Source organism: Drosophila tropicalis, unplaced genomic scaffold, assembly GCF_018151085.1.
Source record: "Drosophila tropicalis isolate 14030-0801.00 unplaced genomic scaffold, ASM1815108v1 contig_593, whole genome shotgun sequence".
Taxonomy (NCBI): Eukaryota; Metazoa; Arthropoda; class Insecta; order Diptera; family Drosophilidae; genus Drosophila; species Drosophila tropicalis.
The window spans coordinates 2,347,619-2,375,463 of record NW_027173070.1 but is presented as its reverse complement, the minus strand read 5'-3'; the positions used below and the strand labels follow the sequence as shown (position 1 = coordinate 2,375,463).

At 37.8% G+C, this 27,845-nt stretch overlaps 2 protein-coding genes and 2 long non-coding RNA genes across 4 annotated transcripts; 3 read left to right on the top strand and 1 right to left on the bottom strand.

Annotated features, from left to right (window-relative positions):
- The first annotated feature begins 8,304 nt into the window (after window positions 1–8,304).
- On the top strand, window positions 8,305–9,024 carry LOC137577750 (uncharacterized). The gene is made up of 2 exons (XR_011032473.1): window positions 8,305–8,588; window positions 8,737–9,024. It is a non-coding gene; the product is annotated as an uncharacterized lncRNA (long non-coding RNA).
- A 328-nt stretch (window positions 9,025–9,352) lies between these two features.
- On the top strand, window positions 9,353–10,428 carry LOC137578092 (uncharacterized). Its single transcript, XR_011032540.1, has 2 exons — window positions 9,353–9,561; window positions 10,086–10,428. It is a non-coding gene; the product is annotated as an uncharacterized lncRNA (long non-coding RNA).
- A 5,141-nt stretch (window positions 10,429–15,569) lies between these two features.
- On the top strand, window positions 15,570–17,160 carry LOC137577031 (protein pygopus). Its single transcript, XM_068290391.1, has 4 exons — window positions 15,570–15,758; window positions 15,831–16,483; window positions 16,872–16,930; window positions 16,994–17,160. The coding sequence occupies exons 1-4, from the start codon at window positions 15,702–15,704 to the stop codon at window positions 17,026–17,028; spliced, it is 804 nt and encodes a 267-aa protein (XP_068146492.1). The 5' UTR covers window positions 15,570–15,701; the 3' UTR covers window positions 17,029–17,160.
- An 8,216-nt stretch (window positions 17,161–25,376) lies between these two features.
- Window positions 25,377–27,172, bottom strand: ord (orientation disruptor). Its single transcript, XM_068291450.1, has 6 exons — window positions 27,071–27,172; window positions 26,373–27,007; window positions 26,060–26,309; window positions 25,826–26,005; window positions 25,671–25,751; window positions 25,377–25,610 (listed from the first exon to the last, which is right to left on the bottom strand). The coding sequence occupies exons 1-6, from the start codon at window positions 27,116–27,118 to the stop codon at window positions 25,377–25,379; spliced, it is 1,428 nt and encodes a 475-aa protein (XP_068147551.1). The 5' UTR covers window positions 27,119–27,172.
- Window positions 27,173–27,845: the final 673 nt, after the last annotated feature.

Genomic DNA, 27,845 nt, shown 5'->3' with positions numbered 1-27,845 from the left:
GTTAACTTGGCCACAGGGTCAGCAGGCAAAGATGTAGTAGTCGAAGAAGAATGTAATGAAAACAAACGAAACGTAACGAAAACGAACGCAATGCAGGACAAGAACAGAACAAAAAGGAGCAGCCCAACCAGGACAAGAAAGAGTAGGACCCTTCTAGCTATACCCTGGCGAAGGGTGTTACAGAAAATGTTGCAGTTATTTGTAAGGTGAACAGCACGGATCTGAAACTCTAAATATCAACAGTTTATTCAAGTAAAAGGTGCATCTCATAAACATTGCGAGTAGTTAATTATTTAATCACAGTATTGAATAAAACGGGGTCGAGTTTATATATTGGTAACTAAAATGATATCTTAATGGCAGACTCTTATCAATTTCAATGCTTAAACCTGTTGGGAGTTATAAAAAGAGATCATTGATGTGTTCAATCCTGAAAGAGAAAACATAAATAGTCTACAAACTGAAATAGGGTACAACCAAATCGGTTTAATGACTTATTTCTCGTTCTGTTTTTTATCACTTTTGAGTTAAAGAGACGTCGACAAACGCAATGGACTTGGACACCGCCAGAGTAACCGACCAGCAAATGCTATTTACACTTTACAAAAAACGAAAGCAAAAGAGAAGTAAAAAATTGAAAACAGAAATAAAAGGGCGACAACGAAACGAAATTCTGAGTTAAATGCTTCCAGTGATAATGACACAGGAGGCAGCAACAACATCACAGAGTTCGAGGGCGAAACAGAGACAGAAGACACATAGAGATAGACGCAAAAAAAGGTGGCCAAATAGATGGATGGCTAAGGAAATGGCTGAAAAGCCAACAGTTGGTAGTGAAAACCATTTAGAATTTTCACTTAAAAGAAACTGCACAACGAACGACAAAAAACGGAAAAAAAAAACACAAAATGAAATGCTAGGAAAATATGCAAAACGATGTGAAAATGGAAAATAGAAAAATACTAAAGGTGCAAGAACAAATGTTCGGAGTCCCGTTGGGGAGTCTTCCCTTGGCAAGTGCTTGCGGTATAGAGCTAAGGTTTTGAGGTTGCTTTTACTTCTCCTTTTACCCTTTAATTTTTTCTTCCCAGTTTTTGCTGCAATTGCATGCGGTACAATTAGAGCCAAGTTACGGGGGAGAAATGAACTCAGCATTGAGAACTCTAAAAGCTTTAGTAATCTTTCTTTTTTTTATTCCGCACTGTTAGTTAATTGTTGATGGGCAGCAAATGGCGTGTGGCAGTCAGATGATGCTACCCCATCTGTAGTTGCTTGGGGTGGTGGTGGGAGGGGCTGCAACTGTTTTGTTGGTCAAAAAGTTGCACCTCAATTAAGCCAGTCAAATGCTTCCGGGTTTGACTTTAGAGAAAAAACATTTACAAAATAATTGAAATGCAAAGTGCTTAGCTCGTAGGCTTACTGGGCGTATGGGTAATGTTTAGATTGAAGTGCCATCAATTTATAACAAAAAGTCTTTAGAACTTGGAAATTTAACAAATTGAAATATTACAATTTTGCAATATATGTTTGAATATTATAGTTACGAAAAGGGGGCATGGTTTGGTCTTTAGTTTGCTACCGCTAAAGTCTACCAATCGTATTTAGTTTTTCTTCCTTTGAACTGCATTTAGTTTAACACATTTAAGAAATTCCTGTGTAGTGTTTGATCATCGGTATAACTAATAAATATTCTGCAGCTTATACTCCAAAGTTTAATGAAGTTTAACGAACAGAATGTAAATCAATGAGTCTAGAATTTGTTTACTTATTACAACAGTACAAGAAATGTCTTAAATCGCTTAGAAAAACTATGACAGACTATAATAAATAATAACCCAAATATCCTTTATAAGGCACAATACGCTTTTTGAGATGGATATACATTTTGAATTATTAGAAAAACTTAGATAATAATCTCAGAAATGTTTCTTGACAGTTGTAATAGTCTCTATGAATTCGTAAATATCAGTGTCAAAAGAACATCTAGAATCTAACCATATAATATATATACGATTTACGTTCTACAACTCATTAAATTATTGCCTGACTACTAAAACAAGTTGTTTCGGTGCTAATAAAAGTGCCAAGACAAGACTAAGCAGGATAATCCTTTTATATCGTTTGATTTTCAAGCGTCTCGGAACTGATCATCAAGCAATTTAAACTGCCAGAAATGTAGCCCGATCGTCCTTCAAATAGCCTTAATGATAACTAAAATGTAGAACATTTTGCTTCTGCCACTTGTTTTGTTTCAACAAAGTGTTTACAATTAAAGAGTTTAATTGAATAATTGGCCAACTGTCTGACATTCATTCATTCCATCTTAGAATTCGTTTCGGACAAATACAAGTTAGTTTTTTACTAATCAAAATCAACTGAAATTGCTTTTTGGTCTCAGACGCACAAAAACGTAATAGATGGTAAAATATTTTTGGTAGCAATCGCATTACAACAGACAAAAGCTGGTCGAAAAGGGGTTGTGTTGGAAAGGGGTGTAAAAGGGTGTGTTGGAAAAACTGCAGACAAACACGAAACGTTGAGTTCATCAAAAAGGGATTTTGAAATACAAATGAATTTTTGGGCCACAGCAGCAGCAGCAGCACAAGCAGGAGATGGGCTCTACTCAAATAAACACCCACAGTAAAGGAATGGAGGATGAACATGGCCGACACCGACTACCATCAGAGAGCCCTAGCAATCAAGCCAAAAAATGAAACACTTGCCTATATGTGTGTGTGGGAGTGAGTGAGAAAAAGGAAGAGGGGGCAAAACAAAAAAAAAAATACTTTTGCTTACTCGGCGAGAAATGCCAATCAACCCTTTCTTTGGCTTGGCATGTGGAATATGCACGAACAACGTCGTTCCTTACAGGAAAATGGAACGAAAAAAAGAAACACACACACAGAACCAACCAAGTGATGGTAACTGGTGGCTAGATGGAGGATTGGCTCTGTCTTTGTCAACAGCAACAGCAAACGGCAACGGCGTTGGCGGGGCCGTAAAACCGTCGACTCATTTGTATTTCCCCAGCATTCTTCCCCTTTCTGTCACTTGGTTGTTGTAATTTTCCAAATCATTTCAGCAATTCTGTTGGCAAACTTTTCAAACGTTTAACTAGCCCAAGAACCAAGAGCCAAATAAAAGGAAGAGGCCAAGGAGAAGTAGGTCGCTATGAAGAAGGGAAATGAAAATGAAAACGAAAGGCAAGTAAAAGGCAGCGACGCGGATTTAAAAGTTTTAAATAACTTTTATGTATCTCATTACTCAGAAGTGACAAGGCAAAGGAAACTGAAACTGGTAACTGATGCGACTAAAAAACCTTCAAGCCCAACACACACACACACACACACACACAAGTCGAGGCCAGACTGGAGCAGATCCAGCTGAGCTCTGAAAATAATCACAATAAAATCGCATAATTCAATTACAAGCCTCGTTAAGCCGGCTCAAGCGATTTTCTCGCACTATGCCTTGCACTTTTCCACCTCCAACCGCCTCCAAGTTCTGAACTATAGACAACAACAAGGCTCCAGGGAGGGAATAAGTGGTTTGTAGAGGTCCCAGGGATCAAAGACTGCATGGGCCTAATAAATGAAAGTTATCTCGTTGTTTGGTCCTTTACATTGGTAGAGAAAGAAAACTTCTTAACAATAATTTCACAAAGCGCATGGAAAGGTTGATAAAATGATAACTTTGAACATCAAGTTGATTATTGAAGAAGTGCGTCCACATTTGCATTTTACTTGTTTCCTTATCCATTCAAGTTCATCAAAAATATTCAAATAGCTAGAATACATTTATTTTTATTAAACTATCCAATTGAAGTAAGCATCATAAGTTGAAATGTCTAAAAATCTTATCTCTTGCGATTAACCCTGAAATAAATTGCTCTCGTGTTTAATACCCAATAGATTTAATGCCCCCACTGGGCCTATTATCGACTAAAACCTCGCCTGAGCAACAGCTGATAGAACTGATTGTGAGTAAATAGTATTGTATTTACAGCTTAACCAGTTGGCCAACAATACTTGGAGTCGCCGCTGTTGAAGTGATTTGATTTGTGTCAGGCTTAGGGCTAACGATTATCGGCAATATCGAAGAAGATAAACAAAAGGATGAAACAGAAACTGTAGCAGAAACAGCAAACGGAAGCAGGCAACAGGAAATCGATTCGACTGGACAGAAAAATCCGAGCGGGGATAAGCCTGTTTGATTAGGAAGCCAGAGCGAATTGATATCTTGTCAATCGAAGATGGCAGGATTGAGAATTTCGAATAGCAATTGGAAATACTTCAATGATTCCCTTTTTTTTGATGCACATCAATTAAATAGTTTTCCCTTGGTAAGCGAAATAAATGGCGATTAAATTTATCCTTCCAACTTTCACAAAACAACAAGCTCACAGTTGAATGCACTCTGCTACTCCATTTATCCCTTCCTCACCTATCCCGCCCTCCATTTACAGTTTCATTTTTAGCTCTGTCTCTCCTCTCCCCTCTGTTGAAAGGATATGCAAATTTTTCATTAGTTAAAGGAGTCGACGGAGCATGAGGTCCTTTGTGGCTGCTTGGGTTTCCCCCTTTGCGCGATGATTGTGCGATTTTTTAATCAAATCGGCGCCCGATTATAAAGCCGCAGTTGAGTTGCTGGAATGTTGAAACTATAATTCCAAAAAACGAGAAGGTTTGAGGAAACCTGTGGGCCACGAGTGGGGAAAGGGGGGTGGGAGAACAGCAACAGCAGCAGCACCAGCAATTTGTTCGCTAAAACAAACTTGTGCTAAAAAAGAGCTCAATTTAACACATTTCATATGTAAATACCACAGAGTACAACAACAACAACAACAACACGCATATGTGTGGAGGGGACAAAAAAAAAGGAAGGGGTAAGTATGATGGAAGGGAAGGGTGGCAGGGGCCAGAACTCCCATTGGTATTGGGTAAACTCTCCCTTTGGCAGTAAATAACCACAACACGCAAACCAGACGAGAAACTCGTTCGTTCGTTCGTTCATTCGTTCCTTGTGTTCCTTTCGAACCAGGCCATAATAATCGCCTTTAATAAATTATCGGCTTGCGCGGCGCGAAAAACGCGAAGCAAAGAGGTGGATGTGGGAAGGTGTGTATGTGGGGAGGAGGGCCAAAAAGAGGTGGTAACCTGCATCACTCAGCGGTCAACAATGTAAAAGAAGGGAAAAAAAAAAGAAATAAACGGGAGCAGCATGTCCGGTGCCCAGGCGCTGGTCGACATTTAAATTGCTCTTGCAGTTCCCAATACACCAACTGCCTCCCCTCCTAACCACCCCACCGAAAGTCCTCCCCCCTTGCATGGCTGTTGCAAGTGACTCCTTCGGTGCTTAACTTGCGTGAAATTTCAATTCGCGGCGCCCCAGACAGCAGTAAGAGCACACAAGGTTTGCCAGGAAGGGGCCCCCAATTGCTGTAATGAAGTGCTTGAATGCCAATCAACTTATGGTTAAGAGAAATATAAGGTTCCAGGTGGCAGAGGGAGGGGTGGTAGGGTTCGGGGGGCACTCTAACCTTAACCCATGCTATTGGGGACTCCTTTCACAGCAATTTTGTCATAATTTTGATAAGTTGTTAACAAAAAGGTTGCCAAATTGTTGAAAAACAAACTGCTGATGTTTACTCTTCGACCGGGTCACGTAACAACCACATACATAAAACCCCCTCCCCCGCCAATCTTGGCCACTTCACCTTCTCCTAGTAATTGTTGTGTATGTGTTCACGTTGTTGTAAATTTATGAGGTGATTTTTCATAATTCGTTCAACGAAATTTTTACTTGTTTACTTACTTGTATTTTATTTTTTTTGCGTTCCACTACTTAAATTAATTTATGAATTATTTTCTTTAAAATACCAAGAAGCCAGCAATTAATTTTTACTTGCTGACTTAATATTTCTTCTTTTTTTCGTAGCTGTTTTTATTTTTAGCTTCGGGGGGTCCAGCAACAGAAAATGTTCAAGTTTTTCTATATGAACTAAGTGTTGAAAATTGTGCGAACAAGTATTGACTGATTTATTTATAATCATCATTATCATATCAACAGCATGGGGTGAGGAAAGTTAATAGCCTTTGGCTATGTGAGTAGGCAATTAACTTGGCTTGTTGGTTTTTGCTATTCAACGATGGGCGGCAATGGGCGAGAGGTGAACAGCGAAAAGTTAAAGCATTTGTGTGGGGGAAAAATCAAGGAAGGAAAATCAATTTCTTTTAATAGAAAAGTAACCCTTTCTAAGGTGGGCCTATTGTGAATACTTTAGAACTTCAACTTCAACCTTTTAAAGCAACACACGATTTATTCAGTTCCTTTGCTTATACTCAAAAAGCTATATTCACTCCATCTCTAATCATTATTATGGCATATTATTTAACATATGCAATGCGATCCTTCGTAAAATGCTCAATCAAAGTGCCACATATAATCATTAATAGACTTGAAAGTTGAAACTATAAGAAAAACTTCTATAATGTCTAGATTTAATGCCCTTAGGTCTAATTTAAGCGAATTATTATTACTCCAATGCTATTAAATGCATCTTATTATTATAAACATCCTAAGCTTATATACATAATTATTGCTTTTAGTGCTTCGGCAATTGATTATTTTATGTCGTAAACAAATTGGTTACGTGATCAAGAACATATATAATGTTTAGTCTTCGTGGGCTATATTTAAAGTCTTCTCCTTTTTGCCTTTACTCATCGCTTCTCATCTACTTCCATGCGTTTACTGAAACCATTGTCTTGCATTCAGCTTTGGAATGGAGTTTGGGGGCAAGAAAACTATCAACAAATTGCCGATCGGTTTCACTTCATTTACGCAACAAATTGCAGCGAAGAGCTCATTTTCCCTTCAATGTAATCAATGTGCAAATTACATTTTGGCTAAAAGATTGACTGAAACATACTCCGCACAGCTGGGCTAAAAGGCAACTTTCATGTATAGTGTCAATCACCAGAGACAAACTGAATGAGGGGTAGAGTAGGGGAGGGAGATGGGGAGTACCACTTGACCTCCATTTAAATCATTGACGAAGCCGCCGATTGTCAGAGGAGGTTGGAGATGAGATGAAATGAGATGAGATGAGAATGGAAAACGGAGATAGAAGAGGAAACGCATTGCAAACGTAATCAAGTAATCAAAAGTCCAAATCACGGCTGTGACAGACCCAAATGATTTGCAGGAGGACATGAGATGAGGTGCTGTGTTGGAGGTAATGGAGGTGAGGGAGGTGGTATGCATTGCGTGTGCTCTTGCCAAGTGACAGACAGAATGAGGTGCAGGAGAAGCTGGCGGGAAACTCTCATGCAAAGATGGCACTTAACGAAAGCAGTCGACCGACAACTGATTGAAGTGAAACAAACCGATGAACCGACGAACCGGCGGCCCGTGAGGGTAGAAACTTGGAGACGTAATGCAACAAAATAGGTGAATGGGGTGTTCGAGTGATGGTTTTTGCGAAACAGGACACCATGACATAAACACACACACATATAGCGAGAGAGAAAGAGTCAGATGTATGTGGTGACTCTTGCAGGTGAAACCGACCCAGAGACATGACAAAATGCTGAACTTTGACTTATTGAATTTGTCCTCGAACGAGATAAAGAAAACGGAAAACCATTTGCACATCGATTGAAATTGTTTGAAAAGTTCACTACGTGTTGAAAGTGAGAAGGAAGACAACTGACATTTAAAACATACCTACTAAATAATTACCTATATTTAAAGATTTAATATTATATATCCAGATCCAGAGAAGGTGAGGAAAGAGAATAAACAAAATCTAGTAAATCGATTAGTGTCTGAGTTACTCATGGTTTTGCAAAGGTAAAAGCATTCATCCATTTCTTCACTTTTTAGAGTTGCCTTTTACATTTAAAATTACAGCAAGATAAGAAATCATATGTTTAGGAATAGCTGAAGAAATAGCCCTTCAAACCTAACTACTTTACTTGGGAAACTTGAAATTATACATTATTCTGCTTATGATAATCCTATTCTGTTCAAAAACCTTCTCACCTAAAAGACTAAGTTTGTTTAAAGCACAAGATTTGAGTATAAAATGGTCCATGATGACAAAAAACCCGACAGATCTATTGAAGCAAATTAAAAAGATATCGACATAATCTATCGATTTTATTGCGGTATATCAATTACAGATATGGGCAAAGTGTTACTTTTCGTTGGAAATTTGAAATCGAGTAGGCTATGAAAGTTTAGAAATCTAATCTAGTAGTCATCTATTGTACATGGTAGTACAACGTAGTCAAGAGCAAAAACATTCAGTCAGTTGACCATAACAAAGTCGGTTGTCTGTATCTAAAAAATATATTTTTATTTAAGAATTTCTAGAAGTAAAAAAAAGTACAAAAATGTTCGAGTATATTTTAAATTTTTTTAAACCTAACCAACCAAAAGTGGAAAAAAGTTACTTTGAGTTTCTTAATGATTTTTTGATTAGTCTCCTGGAGGACCCCAGAGTCGCAAGTGGATTTCTGTTCCTGTTCATTCTCGGTCTATTTCTGTATTTGTTTGCTGGAAGTCCTTTCGGGTGCAAATGCGTAAGTATTATTACACGGTGAACCCTCGGTTAACGAACGCCCAGGCGGTGGTGGATGCAAAATGCTGGAACCAGTTATGTTTGTTAACCGAGTGTCCACGGTATAATAAGGTAAGATAAAGAGTTGTTCACTATTTACAAATTCACAGGCACGACCAATAAAAATTGATGAAACTAACCTTTCTGGCGGTGGAAGCGATGAGGGAAACGATAACCAAGGCAATGCAACAGCTTAAACCCGAAGGATTAACATCATGGAGGAAGAGACAATCCAACACATACATGAACACACATTCACTGTTCTTTCGTTACTTTTTGAGCCTGGACGCATTCCTTACTGTTGTCTGTTGGAGTTGAACTTTTGTTGAAACATATTACGTTATGCTGTGATTATTCAATCTTCTATATTAAATTTGTTTTAGGCCCCCCATACTAAATTGGTTTTCGGAGCTTCTCTTCTTATCAGTGCAACAGTTCGCCATTGACTGCATGGAAAATTTGTCAATTGCCATCGTCAGGCACGCAGCTACAGATAGACAGACAGATAAACAAGCTGTAGCTGTCACATGGACCCAAAATCTGACCTCTCATGACCTTCCACGACGACAAAATGCTTTGAACTTGTAACCAGAGCTGAGGCACGTAGTCTGGACGAAACTGAACTGGACTGAAGAGACACACTCGTGCAGGAGGACGACTCCATGGTGTGTATGGTGGGGGGTGGTGGGGGACAAATAGGAGCTACTTACTGCAGCAGTCAGCAAAACTATTCGTCAAGTCGTGCGCAGCCTTTTTTTATGGTCTTTCGTATCGAAAGGCAAAGGCAAAAGGACGTGACGTTGATTTTGCTTAGCAGAACGCCTTAAAGGTGACATTGCCAAGGATAAGCAAACAAGTCGGGCTACACTCACACTTGGACATCATAAAATGTCTTGCTGCAGTGCCACGGTCATTTAGCGTCACACAAAATCACTGTAAGTTCTTGAGCAAAAAAAGTCTCGAGTCCCTAAACTAATTGCAAATGCAGCCAGTTGAGACTGCTGCTGGCAAAACGTGCATCGCATTTGGACATCGATTTGTGGCAAGGGACAGCAGGGGGCAACTAACAGTTGCACGTCTCCCGGATCTCGCATCATTTGTACCGTTTCCCAGGCATCCGCATCAATCGGTTCAGCTGTTAGTTTAAGATAAAAATGAACTAAAATCCAGCGAATGCAAATCTAAAAACCAAAAGCAAAGCAAAACAAATGTTAAATGGAAATGTGGGTTGGATTTGGCCATTAAGAAGTCGTCGTCCTGCCGACTAATTTAAATGCTAGCCAGGGGCGTTTCTCTGGTTCTCCGTGGGCGTGGTCGGTCGTTTTTTTTAAACTTTAATTTGAGACCTATTGACATTGGTGTCGGCGGCGGCACTTTTTTTTGGGCTCTTTTTCTTTCAGGTCCTTTTTGTTTTCACTTTTTTTTTTTTTTGGCTTTTACTCGCTCACCAGGTTTTCAGTTCTGTTTTTTACAGGTTTTTTATTCGGTTCAAGGCCTGAGGTGCTAATGAATTCATAATGACAGCAGCGCGTAACTCTCGAGAATTGGGACAGGTCATAAATTATGGAATAAGGGGGCAGCCAAAGCTGCTGCAGTTGTTGGCCCAAAATATATGTATACGTATGTACATTTAAAAGATGGAATAACAAACGGATATTTGGCTTAAGGGCAAGAATGAGAAAACAGTTGGAATACAAATTAAAGTTTGCCTCATGCAAAATAAAAAAAACAAGAAATTTTTGAATAAAATGCAATCTGTTAAAAATCTTGTAAAATAAATCTTTAAAAATCTACAAAACGAAGGAATTATGTATGTAAAAGTATTTTCAATGGATCTATGATTTCAAATACAGTTTATATAAATTTTAGTCAAGTATAAGGGTCAAGTTTTAAATGAAATGAAACCATTTAATCGTTTAAATTTGATAGAAACTCAAAGAGTGAACAAAGTATCTCTGGCTGCTAATAACTATTAATTACTTGCCATTAACTTTGAATTAATTATTGAATTAACACATGAGCAATTGATTCATTTGGCAGACCTTTGTGAATTCAGTACGATTGAATGAATTGAAATGCAATAAATATTCTGACTCTTCAAAGATTTATTGGTCCAACGTTCGCTCAACCGGTTAGTTTGGCTCACTTCTTCCCCCACTACGAGTTTTAATTAATTTTGATTGAAGATTTTCTATATTTTCTTTTCAATATTTGATTTATTTACAAAACTCGTACAGCACGACGAAGAATTGAAAGTTTTCTTGTTTTACTTATGCATGGCAAATCCCACAACTAATTGACATTTGATTATTAATTTTAATTCCAAGTGACCGAGGAAAATTCATTTGAAAATTTTGCAAAATGTCCTCTGCCTGCTTGCTGTTTGGTCTGTCCATTGGGCAGCAGAAGCTAATCAATAACGTTTAGTTTACTCGGAATGGTTGGATGGATGTGTAAATCTTTTATTAATTGATTTAGGAAAAATGCATTTACACTACAGATGCTGGCAGACAGACAGAGAGAAAATAGAATTTAGAAAATCAAATATGTGTCGAAGAGTCCGCGCACCGCAAAAACCAATTTGATACGAATTAAAATTGTAAATAAAATCAACAAAAATGGGCAAAGTAAAGGAAATGTATGGATAAATAGATTTCCGAGTTTGGAAACACACACTCACAGACAGACACACACTGAAATCCCCAAACCAGGCTGATCCTGAGATTCTGTTGTAACAAGTTAATTGAATTTGCACTCAGCCAAGCGTCATGCATCGAAGGACTTTGGCTTAAACTGGACTAGAAGTGGCCAAGGGGAGGCGGATGAGGGGTATGGGAATCGTTGCCTAGTTTATGCCCAACTTCTAATGGAGGGACACGATTTCGATTCGATATTGGTCTTGTTCTTTTACTTCTACTTCACTTGGCATTTAGCTGCCTCAACTTCGCCTTGCCAGCTCCGACTTTACTTCCTTTACCCCTTTTCAATTTTGTGATTTGCACAGATTTGCCATCCTTGGCAACAACAACAACAACAATTTGTCGAGAAGGTGAAGCCGTGCAGCAGCTTCTCCGAGTGCATTAAGCTTATGTGAATCTGTGCCAAAAAAAAAAAAAAAAAAGTCGGAAACAATGGCACGCCCTCTACCATCTTAACGCCTTTATTTTCGTTGATCCTTTGCAGACGAGAAAGAGGGAGAGAGCGAAGTAAACTCTGACTAAAATAGAGAAAAAAATTGTTAAGAAAAAGAAAAAGTGAGTCTTTGCTTTTAGCAGATTAGTTTTCATCATCTTAACATTCCTAATTAATGATGCCTTTTGTGTTGCAGCTTAGTTTTGAGGTGTTAAATCAAAAGACATTGTTTGCTTCCTCCTTATTATTTTCCTTTTTGTTCTGGCATGCATACGTAATGAGTAATCAGAGATTGAAATGCAAGTGCAGGTGTGAGTAAAGGGTGCAAAAGGTGAAATCTCTCTCTAGTGAAAGTTGTTGTGCAGGTTCTCATTCTACTTTTACTTTTCAATTCCCTAGCTGAGAGAAATTCCTTCACAATGTGGAATTTCTCATTTACGAATGACTTTGTCCTTCTAAGAGATTAACGGGAATTATGTGTGTGTTTTTTTTCGAACATTCTTTAAGGAAAACTTACATAAATCCTTACTTAATATAATGGTATCTATTGATTACTTGAAAAGCTTTCAAGTCTTGTGCCATTATTGCGAGCAGCTTAAAACTATGTCAATATATTTATATTTAAAATCAGTTTGGCATAAATCGCATTCTGAAAGTTGTTTGCGGTATATTTACTCCCAAAAGTATGCAATAAGCAGTCCAAGAATTCGTTTGAAAAAAGTTTTAGAATCGTCAATAGACAATTTTGGAAGTAATGAAATCTTTTCCAGCTTATTGCATACTTTAGGGAGCAAATTATTTCCATTCCCACAACTCCAGATACATTTATTACGATTTCCAGATTAAATGGCAAAATTTTAAGACATAATTATAATAGGGAATATTAAGTATGTCAACAAATACAATTAGAACCTCTTTAATTACCATTACCAAACATTATTATTTAATTCCAAGCTATTTTAGTAATATTTTATTTAATTTAAAATTTAATATTAATTTCACCCGCATAGGAATTCGAAAAAATGATTTTTACAAAAGCAATTTTCATTTAGATAACATCAATATGCAATTTAATTTTAACAAAAATGTTGCATTTAGAAATATATTTATTTCCCCAGTAAACAATGTGGAAAATGCATTGCATTGCCTCCCCCCTTAGGACACCTGTCGCCCTCTGTCACTCTCTGGCTGTGAGATGAAATTATCAAATATCCACTCGAGCCATTAGTTACACCATTTACATAATAACATTTTGCGAAATATACAATTTTAATGCAATTATTTAAACTTTACGCATTCATTAACATCAACATCCCTTTTAATTACGCGCACTTTTATGACCATTTCCACTTGCCACTTTTCCAGCAGCTCTTCAGGCATTAGTTTGAACCATATCATCAACAACTGCAAAAACTCATGGACATCATCGTCAACTACAGTATTTAGTTGCAAATGGACAATAATGTAATATAATTTCCTCATTCATGATTGATATTTGAGTGCTAATAACTATTTTGCAAAAATAATAATGAGTGCGAAAACCGAATCAAACTCACCAAATTCAACGAGAATAACAACAGCAACGACAAAAACAAATGCAAAAACGCAAAAGTTTGTAAAACTAATTTCCTCGACAAAAACACTGACACTGGAACACTGCCGCCCTGAAAGGGTTGCCTATTAATAAGTTAGGAGTGTAGAAGAAGCGAGGAGGAAACGGGAAGGACAACGGGAAATGTCAAAATGTTTTTGACAAGTCCAATTTTGAAAATATCAAATTTTTGCCATAATTAACTTTCTGGCTAAGGCAATTAGCGCCAGTTCAGACCAGAAACTAATTTATTTTATGTGCAAACATATAAACACATTCTATAATATTTGCGCTACCCACTCCTCCCCCCTCACCTAATCCAATTCTATACAAATACATATATATATGTATCTAGGTTCAGTTGTCCCTATGTATTTAAGTCCCCCACGTATTTAGCTAGACATTATTTGTTAAAAGAGTTTTACAATGAACGAAGCTACATGTTTAGGGCCAATGCATTTTTGCATAATAATTACATTGTAAATACTTTCAACAGGTGCGGACTCTCCTGCGAAAAGGGTTCAGTATGATGAGAGGCAAATCTATATAAGTATTGATTTCCAGGCCTAATGCTATTGAATGCTTTCGACAAATTTATAACTGATCTAAAATGTTTTAAAATACTTATCCTTGTTAATGTTGAAAAATGTTAATGATAAAAATCATCATTCCAATGTATTAATTAATGCATTAGCAATGAAAAGAAAGCGCAATGCAAGGCCGCCAGAAAGTAGGCAACATTTATTTTGCTTAGCTTTAACTACGGAAACTTATTAGAGTGAGTAGGGACTTGATCCGTCCCTGTTTCTGGTTAAAAATATATTACAACAAATACGAATTGAGCCAAGTGTCGTTTAGTTGCCAAGTGAATGAATGACTGAATGACTAAGTGAGTGAGTGAGCGAGTGGGTGAGCCTGTAAGTGAATGAGTGATGAAGCTCGTCACGTCGCCAACAACAGGATGAGAAGGTCTGGCGATGAGGAGCTGACTGACTGTGATGGTGGCCACAGTTGGCTGACATTACACTTGTCAACGGGTGTAATTGCGTTGACGATGAGAACGAGTGCTGCTCCTTTTAGCTGGTGCCAATGATGATGCCGACGACGATGATGATGATGATGAGTGCGATGATGAGAAGGAGGGCTCTAGCTTCTGGCTCAGGCTCTGGCAAATGCCATTGACTGGAAGCACAATATACACAATAATTGCCAAGTGACGGCGGCAACTTGCGATAGGATAGAGAAGCAAGCGTTCATGCCCCAGGCCGCGCATCAATAGCAACTTCTGCCAGAGCTGAGGCGCAAAATCACACCCATTTATCAGACGGCAACGGCAGAGGCGGAGGCAACGGCTATGGCTAATTGCAGTTCATGCGAAAAACATCGTTAATCAACTCATTGACAGTTTGTTATTTGTTAAACAAAGCTAATGACTTAATGGCATAAATGGTGTGGCAACTACACGGCCACGGCCAGGAAAGGCCATGCCAGGCAAAGTCAGAAGGATATCCGAAGTCAGGACGCTGAATAAATGGCATGCCAAGCTTATGCCAGAGAGACAGGTTAAGGTAGCGGGCACCAGCAATGTCCATGTATTTATGTAGATAAACAATAAAATGACAAGCGAAGGTAAAATTAATTGAACTGCCAGAGCATGAGGCACCTTGCCACCTACCCACCTATCTGCCCCATGAGGAAAGCATTGAGTATGGAAATGCAACCGAACTAGGGAAATGTACAACAAATTAACCTTAATTATGTACGTACACATACACGGAAAAAACAAATGTTCATGTTGTTTGTATTCGGTTTTATGGAAATTGGTAATCTTCGTTCTCATTCTCATTACTTTCCATTTCACTGTGCGCGGGGTAAATGGTGACTCGAAGTACAATGAAAATTTATGAACTTCCTTGAAGTGGGAGTAATGTAAGATACATATGTATGTACATATGTATGTATGTATATGCATGTATATGTACATATGTATATGTACATATGTTTATGTATCTAATCACACAGTGATGATTTTGAATGCGATATCGATTTATTACTTTAAACTCGATAAGTCTTTGATTATCGATTATAGAACTGTCAACAATTTGATATATGTATGTACATATGTACATAGAATCAGAAATGATTTTATTTTCCAAATCTAAGTGGGCCATGGATTGTAGAAAGTTCACCCAAGTGATTGACTTCGTGATTGTAGTCAGTTCTTAGTTAACGCTTGTAGCATTCAGATCTCTCTAGAAAAAAAAAAAACAAAAAATTCTAAAACAAAAAAATCAAAATTAAAGTTTTACTAAATTTTTAAGTTGAAAATTAAAACAAAACCTTTTGCTCAAAATGAATTTCTGTTCAGTGCCCTATGAAGCCGATTTTGGTGGCGTGGATGCCAATAAGGTATAGTTGGATGACTCCCTCCCAGCCTGGAACTAACCCCAATGTCTTATTCCTGTTTCGGTATGTATGTAGGGTATGATGCCCATGGGAATGCAGAATGGACCAATGGGTAATGCTGGTGGAATGGCCCCTATGCCAATGGGTCCCCAAATGAACCTCAATACTCAGATGCAGATGCCTCCAATGACCACCGCGGCTCCGATGTCCTTCCCCCTGCATCAAGGTATTAATGGTGGGGGCATGCCGATGCAATCTTTGCCAATGGGCATGATGCCACAGGGTGCCGCTTCGATGCCCATGTCCACACAGTTGCCATATGGATCGGTTACCCCATTGAGTAGCATGACCATGATGCCCATGGCCGGTGCTATTGATGCTCCTGGGATGAATGCTGTGATACCCGATCTCCAGAGCATGTCAGCTGGTGGCATGGCACCACAAATGGGACAAATGAATCAATATAATCAAATGCATCAGGGTCGTTTGATGGGTGGTTCTGTCGCCAACACTCCTGCAAGCTGGAACAGTTGCAATAACCAGCCATCTAACCAAATGTGGGGTAATTTTCCCCAAAGTGGAAACTTTGGCAATAATATGCATTATCAACACCAAATGCAGCAGCAACAATCCCAATCGCCGTCGCCTCAGCAAATGCAACAACATCAACGCATGAAAAACCAATATGATTCAATGAACTATAATAGAGATATGCGCAATGGTCTGAAGTAAGTATCTTTATGTGTGTTTAGAGCTGGGACAAAGAATGAAGTGTAAGTCATTTCGTACTTTCCTCTGCGGCTGTGTTCCAATCTGATAACTTTAACCCTAAAGATTAACCCCTTAGAAGTTAAAATAGGTAATAGTAACAGCATTCCCCTATAGATAAATCCACTAGAAAATAGAAAAAAAAACAAAATCCTACTTATTCGCTTTAAGGCTTTTGATCTTCACCCAGCAAACCTATCAACGTTTCTTGGCCCTGGTTTTCGAAGTTATCGATAACCTAGCTTTAGGATACCTTACATGCTTGCTAGAAACTTTTTTGAGTAGAACAATGTACAGGCACGGCTTCTAAATCTGCACCAAAATAACGCATTCTTTTTCCACATTTAGTTCGCCAATGCAGGATTCGATGAAGTTCTCAAAGGCCGCCGGCAACCAGTACAACTGCAGTAAGTAACTGTCTGGGAAGACACAAAAAAAAAACAAACTAATAGATGGAACTCTGTCTGCAGGCAAAAATGGCAAGATGGCGACCCATTGGCGTTAACTAACGTGAAATCCAACTATCATCCAATGAGTTGTCCAAAATAGTTCGTTGATCGTTTTGGGATTGTACAATTTATATAGTAGAAAATGCGTTTAGTGCAATAAATTGTTCTTGGCCTCAACAGAAAAGAAACTTTGAATTTGTCTTTAAATTTTCCCCTTGGTGTGTCGTGTTTGGTCGTTGATTTACGATGTTCAGACTTAAAAATTGGCAACATGTTGCTGGAGGGGTATGTATGTATGTATATCAAGACATTTGGTGAGTCTAACTTACGACTTTTATGCTGACCGCATGATGAACGCATAAAAAATGCTGCCAAAATGCAATCATCCAAGCAAAAGTCTGCAATTGCCAACCCAGGGAGGAGGTCGGCAGGCAGGCTGGCTGGCGGGAGGTGGTTATATAGTATAAACAACAATGGTTTTATCGACACTATGGCATCACATCACACACTACCCACCCACATGCACAACCCACACCCATCCAGAGACCCATTTCCATTCATCCTCCCGCGTTCTCTCTCTCTCTCTCTCTCTAGCTCCAAAAGGTGTGTGTGTATATTTTATGAGGCACCATTTTTGATATCATAAATCTTTTAGTAGTAGTTGATTCAGCACAAAAAGCAAAAAAAACAAAAAGAAAATGAAAAAGTTTTGTGCATTCTGCTACATTTCATTTGGAACTCGGCAACGAATCAACGAACCGATCATTTGGTGACTAGTTTTTTAGAGTAAAAGTTTCTTTCGGATCGAATTGAAATGTATATAAAATATATAATATTTGCATGAATCTCTTTGTCTCTCCCTCGCTCTCTCTCTCTCTCTCTCTCTCTCTTTGTCTAGTTGGGCCAATTTGTAAAAGTTGCAATTTTCCTATTTTTGATTGCTTTATTATTTGTATGTGTTTTTTGGGGGGATTTTTTGGGGGTGTTTCCACCTGATGTCGCCCATCTTCTCACCGAACTAACCGACCTTAGTTACCTTCTGCACTTGAATGAAAATATGACGTATGTATGCATGTTGATGCCAACATGAAGTTGCCCGCAAAATAATAAAATGATTCTAATAAATTTTCTCTCTACTCCTAAAAATATTCCAATGTCTAAAATCTAGAGAGAGAGAGGAGGGACACAGGAGAGGTGTGTAGGGTGGGTTGGATATGCCTGGTGTTCGCCTTCAAGCGGAAATTGCACATTTTGCAAAAAGTGGTTTGAGTGAACCTGAGGACCGAAAAACCAAGGACCAGTACCAGGACCAGCGCCAGGATGAGGAGCAGTAGAAAAGGAATTAGGAATGCAATTTGAGGTTATGTTGGCAATGTGCACTCAGGCTTGATGCAACCGCATCTGTATGCGTATTTGTTTATATGTATCTGAATGTGAGTGTGTGTGAGTGTGTGTGTTGGTCTGTCAGTTAGTCAAACAGACAGTTGGACTGACAGTTGGACAGATGCTATAGGGATACATATATAGCCTAGAATGAGCTGACATCTGGGAGTCCCTGCTTCCTGCTAGCTTCAGCTTCAGTTTTAGTTGACGCCGCCCCCCCGCCACCGACAAAGACCCATTTTGTGCCCAGATATTAATAGATGAAATTTGAGTATTGCTTCCGTCATGAATAAAATTTTTATGTTTGTGAACATTGCAAGGCTTCCAAACTTTTGACAATCGCCACCACCAGTGTTGAGTCCCCGCCCCTCCCACACGACCCCTTGCTAAAGGGCTGCGAATGAGGGCAGGAGCAGACTCATTGTCATGTGCTCTGTTGGCCCTTCAGTTTCTTACTCTTGCCAAAAACTTTCAGACAAAAATGTTCAGTCTGTCCACTCGTTTTATTGCGGGTTATCCTTTTCATTTTAAGCTTCACGTTACGTTAGTTTTTTCCTTATTTTTAATTTTAATGATGCCCATTTTTGGTTGAAATGCCAGAAAGCAAAAAACAATTTAAAATGCATAACTCAACTCTTTGGGGGAATTTCTTTCCAAAATAGTTCTCTCAGACGTTCTTAAATGAGATTTTAGTTACATATTCACCCACATAACATGTTAAGCAAAGAATTTAACTCGCAAATGTGCAAAACCATAGAGAATGAACAACAATTTCATAGAGACTGTTCAAAATTAAAGTTATCTTTAGTCGATGAGATTCCTAGTAACCTACAAAAGTTGTTGCAAACTGAAATAATTAGAAATGTAAAAAAAAGTATTATATTTTTAACATCCATAAGGTAAAACGATAGATAGTTCAATCGATAGTCAGTGGGTTGATACATAGATGGATGGATAGAAAGATGATTGAATGGGTAGATCGTTATATAAATGTTTTATTAGATATTTAGATAGATGGATAGATCAATGGACAGATATGTGGATGAGTAGATACATGATTAGTAGACCACATGCAGTCCAATTTCTAGAAAAAACTCCATAAAGAATGAACTGCAGCCTCTTATACTTAAAAAACTTGGAAATCTACGATTAATTTTAATTCAAAAACCTAAACCCAATAATTTTTTTTCTCTATTCTGCTCATAATCACTTCAATGTATTGCTGTGAGCTTTAATATAAGACTAAACCATTCAAAATTATGGCTAATAGATAAATAAACTTTGTGAAACAACTTTAAACACTGCGTTTAATTTATCGATGACGAGTAAATTAGTTGTCTAGGAGAGAGAAATGAACATTTTGCCAAAATACCAACTAAAACCAAATAGTTGATAGCTTTAGTTGCTTTATTATCTAAAATGGCGAGTCATTAGCAAATTTCAAGGGGGAGGAATTTACTCCCAGAGAAGTGCTCTACTTATGTATCTTCAATTGCCAACTGTTTATATTGCTTGCACCCAAAATGGTCATAAAAATAACCAAAAACGAAAAAAAAAAAGGAAAATATTTTTACTTGGACTTTGGGTTTCCCCCTTTCGAACCACCTTCACCCCTCCATTGGCATCAAGAGCATGCAATGAACATTGTAAATTGTTGTTTCGCAAAATTTATTGGCAGCACTTATCAGATTCACTCATAAATCTTTTAAGGATGGCGGACAGAGGGGTGGTGGCTATGGGGGGACCAGCCCGAAAAAGTTCATGCCGAGGCCAATTTTGGGATGCGTGCGTGGGTGGATGGGTCGGTGGAGACATTTATTTGCATGTTCCAGTTCTCTCTCTGTGTGTCCATGTCTCAGCTTCATGTCCATGCTCCATTTGGGGCGCACAATCCACAAATTAACATGACATTTTTACAAGACCAAACATGTGTACAGTTTTGTGAAGTAAGCAGGACGAGGTGGAGGAGGCCACAAGGAAACGACAAACTGAAATACACTCCAAATTAATAGGCAACCATGTAGTAGATATAGGCACGTGTGCATATTTCGAACAGGTTGTCCTGTATAAATTCATAAATTTAATTACTCAAATGCTGAAAAATTCAAAAGCATACCATTAGATCAAATGGTAAGTGGTCCATTTCCTATCCATCTATGTCATTCAGACTGTATTTTTCTCTCTCTCCTCCCTTCTTCTTGATTCTATGTTCAATAAAGTGGGCCAAGTTACTGGAAAGGATACTTCGACTTCATAAAAGAGAATCATGACAAAACATTTGGCCAACGACAGTTTTTCAACATGTTTTTTGTTCTTTTGCGAATGAGGCAAAAGAATGAACTTTGTTCTTATTGTTGTTGCTGTTGTTGTTGTTGTTGTTCATGATGAAGTTGTCAGGCCAACAAACAAAGAAAGAAAAAGAAAAAAAAAAAGTTGGCACAGTTTCAACAAGCAGGAAGACAGACTGCAAAATTTTCTAAAACAAGGCACAAACTTTACACTATGTGTGTGCTTCTCTATGTGTGTGGGTGTGTGTGTGTGTGTGGCTGTCAATAACCAACTAACATCAACAACAAATTTAGTCAAAGGTTTTGTTTTTGCCTGCATTTGACAAATGCAACAAACGACAAGTTTAAATTCATGTTGACTTTGATGTTTCTGGCCAACATTCCTAAGCACCGCCCTGCCTCCGCCTACTCCCTTCCATTCACTTGCATTGCCTCCTTTTGATTTCTTCTTGCTTAATCATTTTCATTTCAATGTAAGCAACACTCAGTTTAATTCAAATGAATTTTCATTTCAATTTCCAATTCTTTCAACGATTTCTTTAGTTAACTACATTTGCCTTAATACAGATTCGTCCAAATATTATAAAAATTACTTAGTCATAGAGATAAAGGCATTCAAAAGAATTTGTTTTGATCAATTACTGAACTTTTTACTTTTGTGACATTCATCAAAGTCGTCTCTGAATATATCTAAGTCCTCAACATTTAGTAAATTAATTCAAATAGGATAAATCAGGACTACATTTACCATTTCTCTTTCTGCTTTTCTGAAATGTATCTCTAATCAATAAATATTTGAATTATCATTCAACTACAACAATGGAGATTGAACGAGGACGAGATCTTCGAAAGTCTAGTTAAATGAAAGATTCCTTTCCTCATGTGCTGGTGGGTATATATACATATATATATCCTGTCGAGTCAAACAGATATTCAATTGAGAGTTATGATAAAACATGATAACGATTTATGATCATTTCTTTGATTGATTTTTCTTATTCCTCAAATTATTTGTGAGCTTTAGAATAAGTGCTGATCTAAGCTTCTCGAGCACTTAAATGACTTCTTTAAACTTAGACATTATGCAACACTCTGTGGAGAGGAAATCAAGGATTCTTTACAGTCTCTACATTTTAATTTGGTCCTGCCAGGGTTAAAAATTCACAAAGATAACCGTCTTACGATCTTTCAGAACCAGATAACATTTTCATGATGATGATTTATAAGTATAACATTGAAAAATATTTCAGTTTGATTTCATTTTAAATTATAAGTATAATTTAAAATGAAATCAAATATTTTTTTTTTGAAATATTTTTCAATGTTCATATGTAGTCAATCATTGTAAAAATTATTTATTAATCTACTTAAGTTTTTATAAATTTTAAATTAAATAAAAGAAAATTGTAGTACACAAGTAAAGTCTTTTGAAAATCTTTTTGCACATATGTACATATGTAAATGGAAAAAGGATTTTTATTTTCTTCATATATTTAACGAATTTTTGTTTAAAAACACCTTAATCCCTTTAATAATGGAAAACATAACGTAATTGAAAATATTTATATGTGTGTATAAAAAAAGCCAACAACAAATTTACTTAGCTTTTGAGAATTTATTTCCTTTCAATAAACTTATTTTTCTCTGCATTTTGCCTGTAAAGCTTAAATATTTCTTTATCCCAGATTTCGTATTGTTTTTAAGAAATAAGCCCTTTGAAATGCCTAAAAGTAATTCAAGTTTCCTGTTAAATTACCGAATCGTAATCTTACTAATTGAGGCATTTCCTTTTTTTTTTTTTTTTGTTTTGAGGATTTATACACTGAAAATATGGCCACAAATGAACAATTGCCAAGAACTGAATGCTGGTACAATCATAATGCTTACATTGCCAGTACATTGTATGTATTTTTGTACATACATATGTATGTAACTACGAATGTCTATAGTTATATGTACATACATATATACATACGTATGTATGATTCACTTAACCATCAACAAGAGGAGTAAAAATACAACAATGAAAGAGCAAACACAGAGGAGAAAATTTCATCTTAGTGAGATGTAGAGAGAGAGAGAGAGAGAGAAATGCATGGAAATCCACAAAATTAAGTTAAGTCGCTTCCTAAACACAATGACGATGAGTAAAACTTCGGGTAACAAAACTTTACAACCAGGAACGAGGTAGGACGAGGCCAGGACAATAGACTGTATGCTGGGTAAGAGAATGGAGGAGACGGAGGAGGAGGAGAAAGAAAACTATCGCAGCAGAAGTGAAGTAAGTTGAATGTAAGCAAACAAGTTGAACCAACAAACCAAGAGTCTAATTGTATTTGTGTGAGTGTGAGTGTGTGTGTATATGTCTATATCTATGTATGTGTGTGTGTCTTGGGAGGGAAGGAGGCGTGGCAATGTTTTATGCGGCAGACCGGAACACACCACTTTGGCTTTGGCTTTTTGGGTTGGTCTGAAGTATTACACAAAAACATTGAGAAAACACACACACACACTCACACACACACACACACCCACACACAGAAAAAAGAACGACGAACAAAATATGAAAGAAGCAAACCGAATTGAAGAGCTCCCAGAGTGAGTCTGGAAGCTAGAACTAAAGCCAGAGCTGGAGCCAGAATCCTAGTTTGGAGCTCTAGAATGGTATCCAACAAAACGTGAAATGCAACTTTTTCGGTATGACGCTCGAACACAAAAGCTCCCTACGGCGGCAGAGAGCTTACTAGCCAGGCCAAAAGAACAAACTGGCTAACAAAAAAAATATAGAAAGCAAAGAAAAAAACAAAACAAAGAAAATACAAAACAAATGGAAAAGCCAAACCAGAAACTATTGAATGTAGAGTAAAGAAGTAGCTAAACAAGCGAATACACTTTTTTTACGATCCGAACGATTGGAAAAGACCTTAAAGTTAAAACTGTGAGTAGAACTCCATTAGATAAACAACCCAGATTTGTAAATACATAATATTTAGCATAGATAATATTCGTTAGTAAACGCCAAAGTTGATATTGGAAAGACATATCTTTATAAGAAAGATCTCTCTTAGTATCCTTTTTTAAGAAAATCTTTATTGAAAACTAATACATACATATACATGGTTCTAGGATGGGATAGGTGATTCTTACCAAGATTTCATCTAAAACTATTCTTTGAACTACTAGTCTAGGATCTTTTGTTAAGAAAGCCAGTAATGGAATAGTTTTGAAATTATTAAAACTTCCAACTTATCAAAGTATCTAGTATATACCTTAACTAAGGTATCTATAATAACATGAGGTTCTATAGCAGCAACGTAACACATACAAAGACCAGGGAACAACAATAGACGAAGGAAAAAAAGCCGGAAATATGGCAACGGTTGCCATTGTGTGTGCGCCTCCTGACTACGACGACGTTGAGGACGAGGAGGACGACTGTTGAGATTGAAAGTGCTGGCACATGCTAGGCCAACTGAAAGGGCAGAGGAGTGGAGAAAGAGTGAGCAGGAGTAGGAAAAGGCAAGTACATTTGTTTATGCGGCCTGGGAAAAGATGTACGAGTCACCACATTTCTCCTACTTGGGGCCACCCAAAAAAAAAAAAAAAAAAAACTCCACCTCATTCTTGGTCTCTTCTCGCTTCCATCACAACGTAAGGCAAGCGTTGAAATGGAACAAATGAACTAAGTCGAGAATTGCACACTTGACTCAAACTCACACACAAAAGGAGCAGTCGCCGTTCGGTAGTTGAAGATGGAACTGGAACTGGAGCACACACATACACAGTAGTCGGGAGTCGTCCTTGTGAGCAAATGATTTCACAAGAAAAGTTAAACTTGTAAATTCAAATTTCACATTTGTCTGGAATTCGCAATTACACTTTGGCAACAACAATGAAATATGTCGCCTCCATGTTATACACCTGAAAGAAGGCGGCGAGGCAACGACCATGGGATTCATGGGTTCCATGGCTCATTGTTCGGCTTGCCAAATGGTGCATAGTGACACACAAATATACCCAGAGAGGGGGCGGGGCAGGGGAAGGCCTCCGGCAGGAGCAAACAACAGCCAAAAATTCTCAATTCCTACTCTCCACCTAAAGCATATTGTAATAATCCAAATGAAATTAAATGTACCGTAAACATTTCGAATTACGAGCGCTTCTGGGAGTGAAACGAAAACCAGACAGACCAGGACCACGACCACGACCAGGAAGCAGACACTAGGCATTAGGCACAGGTGTAAGCTTCATCCAACAACAAAAAACTGGAACGACAATAAAAACGTTCGTAATTGGAGATGCCAGCCAAGGCAGAGAATTTGGAAGAGGTTTAGCATTGGCCTAAGCAAATGTTGGAATATACAGACAAAAGTTTGATATAAGTTAAATATCTCCTAGTTTCAAGTTCACAAAAGTAACAGAATACGATAATGGAAGCCTAACTAAATTAAGTGTCGAATTAATTCGAGCTATTCGAATTCGTGCTTTTATTTGGGATACACAAAAAGAAAAATACTAATAATAATAATGGTTCATTCCATATTTTTCACTTATTGAATAAACAATATCAGATCTTAGACTTAAATGTTGTAGGAAGTTAAGAAAATTGTTATCTTATTATGAAAGTAGACGTTAAACGTAACTTAATAAGCCATCCATTTGGCTGTTATAATTTTTGACATTTTTTTTTTAATTGGAAGAGTCGTAAATTGAACAAATAAATCAAACTCCTTTCAGTTAAACATTTCCTGAAACTGTAATAGATATTGATTCTCATCCTTAACAACATCTTCGTATAGTTTCCAACACAATTGACCGCTTGTCTCCTTGCGATATTGTTTACATTTGATCACACTATGATTATCGGGTAGTAGAGTCAAGCCACTGGGGTATTCCACAAAGATAATAAGGCCCATGGAGTTGCCTAGTTCCATAATGCTTTGCAAATAACGTGTGCAAATCCATTTCTAAAATATAGTTATGATCAATCAAAAATACATATTTGGAGTGTGCTTTATAGATCGTACCGGACCATACGGATTTTCATTGCCAATAAGAGTGTTCATAAAGAATGCTGTGGCATATTGATGGCATACAAATTCATTCAACTGAAAGCCACAGAGAGATGGATTCGGATCAAAGATATTTGTAGTTGTTGTTGATTAAAGTTCAAAGTTTATACCTTATCTAATTGACCCAGAAACAATATAGGTTGATTGCCAATACTTGCCAAGGCCAATTGAAAAGAGATCAACAATATATCCATTATGTTATGATCAGCATGGCTCCACAAAATGACATCGTCCACATGGCACACTTTAATGTAGGTGCGTACGTTGGACAGATCAAAGTCCTCGACACTCTATTAAAGATTAGGTAGGGAATACCTTGAGAAAAACTATTCTATCCAACTCACCAATACACTAAGCGGTCGATAACCATCCAAGCGGGGCACATAGAACATAACCGTGTACTCATCCGCCGTGATGTACTCAAAAATGCGATGGACTTCTCTAAAAACCTTTAGAACGAAATGCCTCTCAACGAGACGGGCTGACTCTATGACAGAAAGACAATTTGTGGTCAGCTTATACAACAATTCGTTCTGTTGCTCCTGGCTACGTAAGAAGATGTCAATGAACTTATCAAAAGGATTCACATCGGTTCTAAGAAATGAAAGTTACTACTATAATTATGAAATTAGAATTTAGTGGGCCTTTTTCTCTCACTTGAATTCTCGATAAGCATCCATGTCGGCATTGATTAGTTTAAGGAAATTCCCAGCATATGTTCGCTGTAAATTGATCAGATGATCCATGGAATGTTGTTCGGGGACAAAGAATTTCTTGTGGAAATCTTGAATACTCATTTGCCGAAAACTTCCTCCGTTGACCTGGTAGGTCACCCATTCCAGATCAAATATCATTTCAAAGCGACGCACTACATAGATTTTCCGGGATGGTTTACTGCGGCGTTTAGCTCGCCGACCCTGACGATTCTGCTTACGCTTAAGTCGTTCCAACTCTTTAGCCATTGCCTGCTTGGAGGTGCTGGGCTCCATATCCAATTCCTCCTCGGAGGTAGACTCCTCAGTTTCTGGGGCAATTCTTTCTATTTCAAATGTCATCTCTACCCGACCCTGACCGATCTCTAATTGCGGAATAGTTGCCAAGCTCTCCGCTGTGGCATAATTTGAGGTGCACATCAGTTTCAAGGCGTACATTACTGGAGTCATGGCCATGGTGACATTTGATGCTTGAGTGTTGTGACTATTTTCAGCCAGCCTATAGAGAACAAACTGCACGTTCGATTCTGAGAATTTCAAATGCACCTCATCACAGCCCAGACAATTGAAAATACTCAGCTAAAGGGAAGATTTCGAATTGAGATACTCTCTACATTGCATAACTTTGAACTTGTGACTTACACTGGAAATGTGCATAAGGTATTTAGAATGCTGATCGGCAAAATCCATGATTTCACAATTTTAGAGAATTAATTTCTTGGAAAACGTGGCGATACATTCAATGCGAAAAAACGGTGTTGGAAATCACTTAAATCTTTGGCGTTGCAAGTTTAGGAAGTGTTGCGAAACGCCAAACCGAAACTTGAATAGTTATGGAAACGCGTCAAGTTCCGATAGGCATCGATAGATCGAAATCATCTATTGTAGCATGTTCAATTTACTGTCTGGCAACCTCAAAAACCAAAAAAATTCAAATTTATTCTAATAACAAAAGCTGGATTTTGGCCGGCTGATGTAAATCAGTTTATGGTATGAATTTATAACATTTTAAATCATCTCGAACTATGCGGTTGACAGTTACATTTTATTAGACCTCATTAAATGCTATGTACCTACATATATACATACTATGTATGTATGTATGTAAGTTAGCGCACGTGTCTCTCCGTTACACAATCCATTTCTCCCATTGTTGACTCCTATACCTTAAGGAATCAATCGATTTCTTAATGCTTGATCCAATACTAACTTCCTATCACATAGCATAAGCAAATTTCTATCAACCTGTTTCTGCTGACTTTACCGGAAGAGCGACCAACTCTCCAGATCGGCCACAGTACGAACAATAGACAATGATCAGCCCCCTTGGTATATTTAAAGCCCCGATCTCCACATGAAAGGCAGTCTTAGTCTGGCCTTGGAACTAGAAGTACAATCTAGTGATTAATAATCGAAT

Excerpts from the sequence above, each read along its gene's own strand:
- ord (XM_068291450.1), bottom strand. The coding sequence starts at position 27,118 with ATGGATTTTGCCGATCAGCATTCTAAATACCTTATGCACATTTCCAGT. Across the intron at positions 26,006-26,059 it reads ATCGACCGCTTAGTGTATTG|AGTGTCGAGGACTTTGATCT; the intron begins GTGAGTTGGATA and ends AATCTTTAATAG. Across the intron at positions 25,752-25,825 it reads TTCTGGGTCAATTAGATAAG|TTGAATGAATTTGTATGCCA; the intron begins GTATAAACTTTG and ends TGTGGCTTTCAG.
- LOC137577031 (XM_068290391.1), top strand. The coding sequence starts at position 15,702 with ATGAATTTCTGTTCAGTGCCCTATGAAGCCGATTTTGGTGGCGTGGAT. Across the intron at positions 16,484-16,871 it reads GATATGCGCAATGGTCTGAA|TTCGCCAATGCAGGATTCGA; the intron begins GTAAGTATCTTT and ends TTCCACATTTAG. Across the intron at positions 16,931-16,993 it reads CGGCAACCAGTACAACTGCA|GCAAAAATGGCAAGATGGCG; the intron begins GTAAGTAACTGT and ends CTCTGTCTGCAG.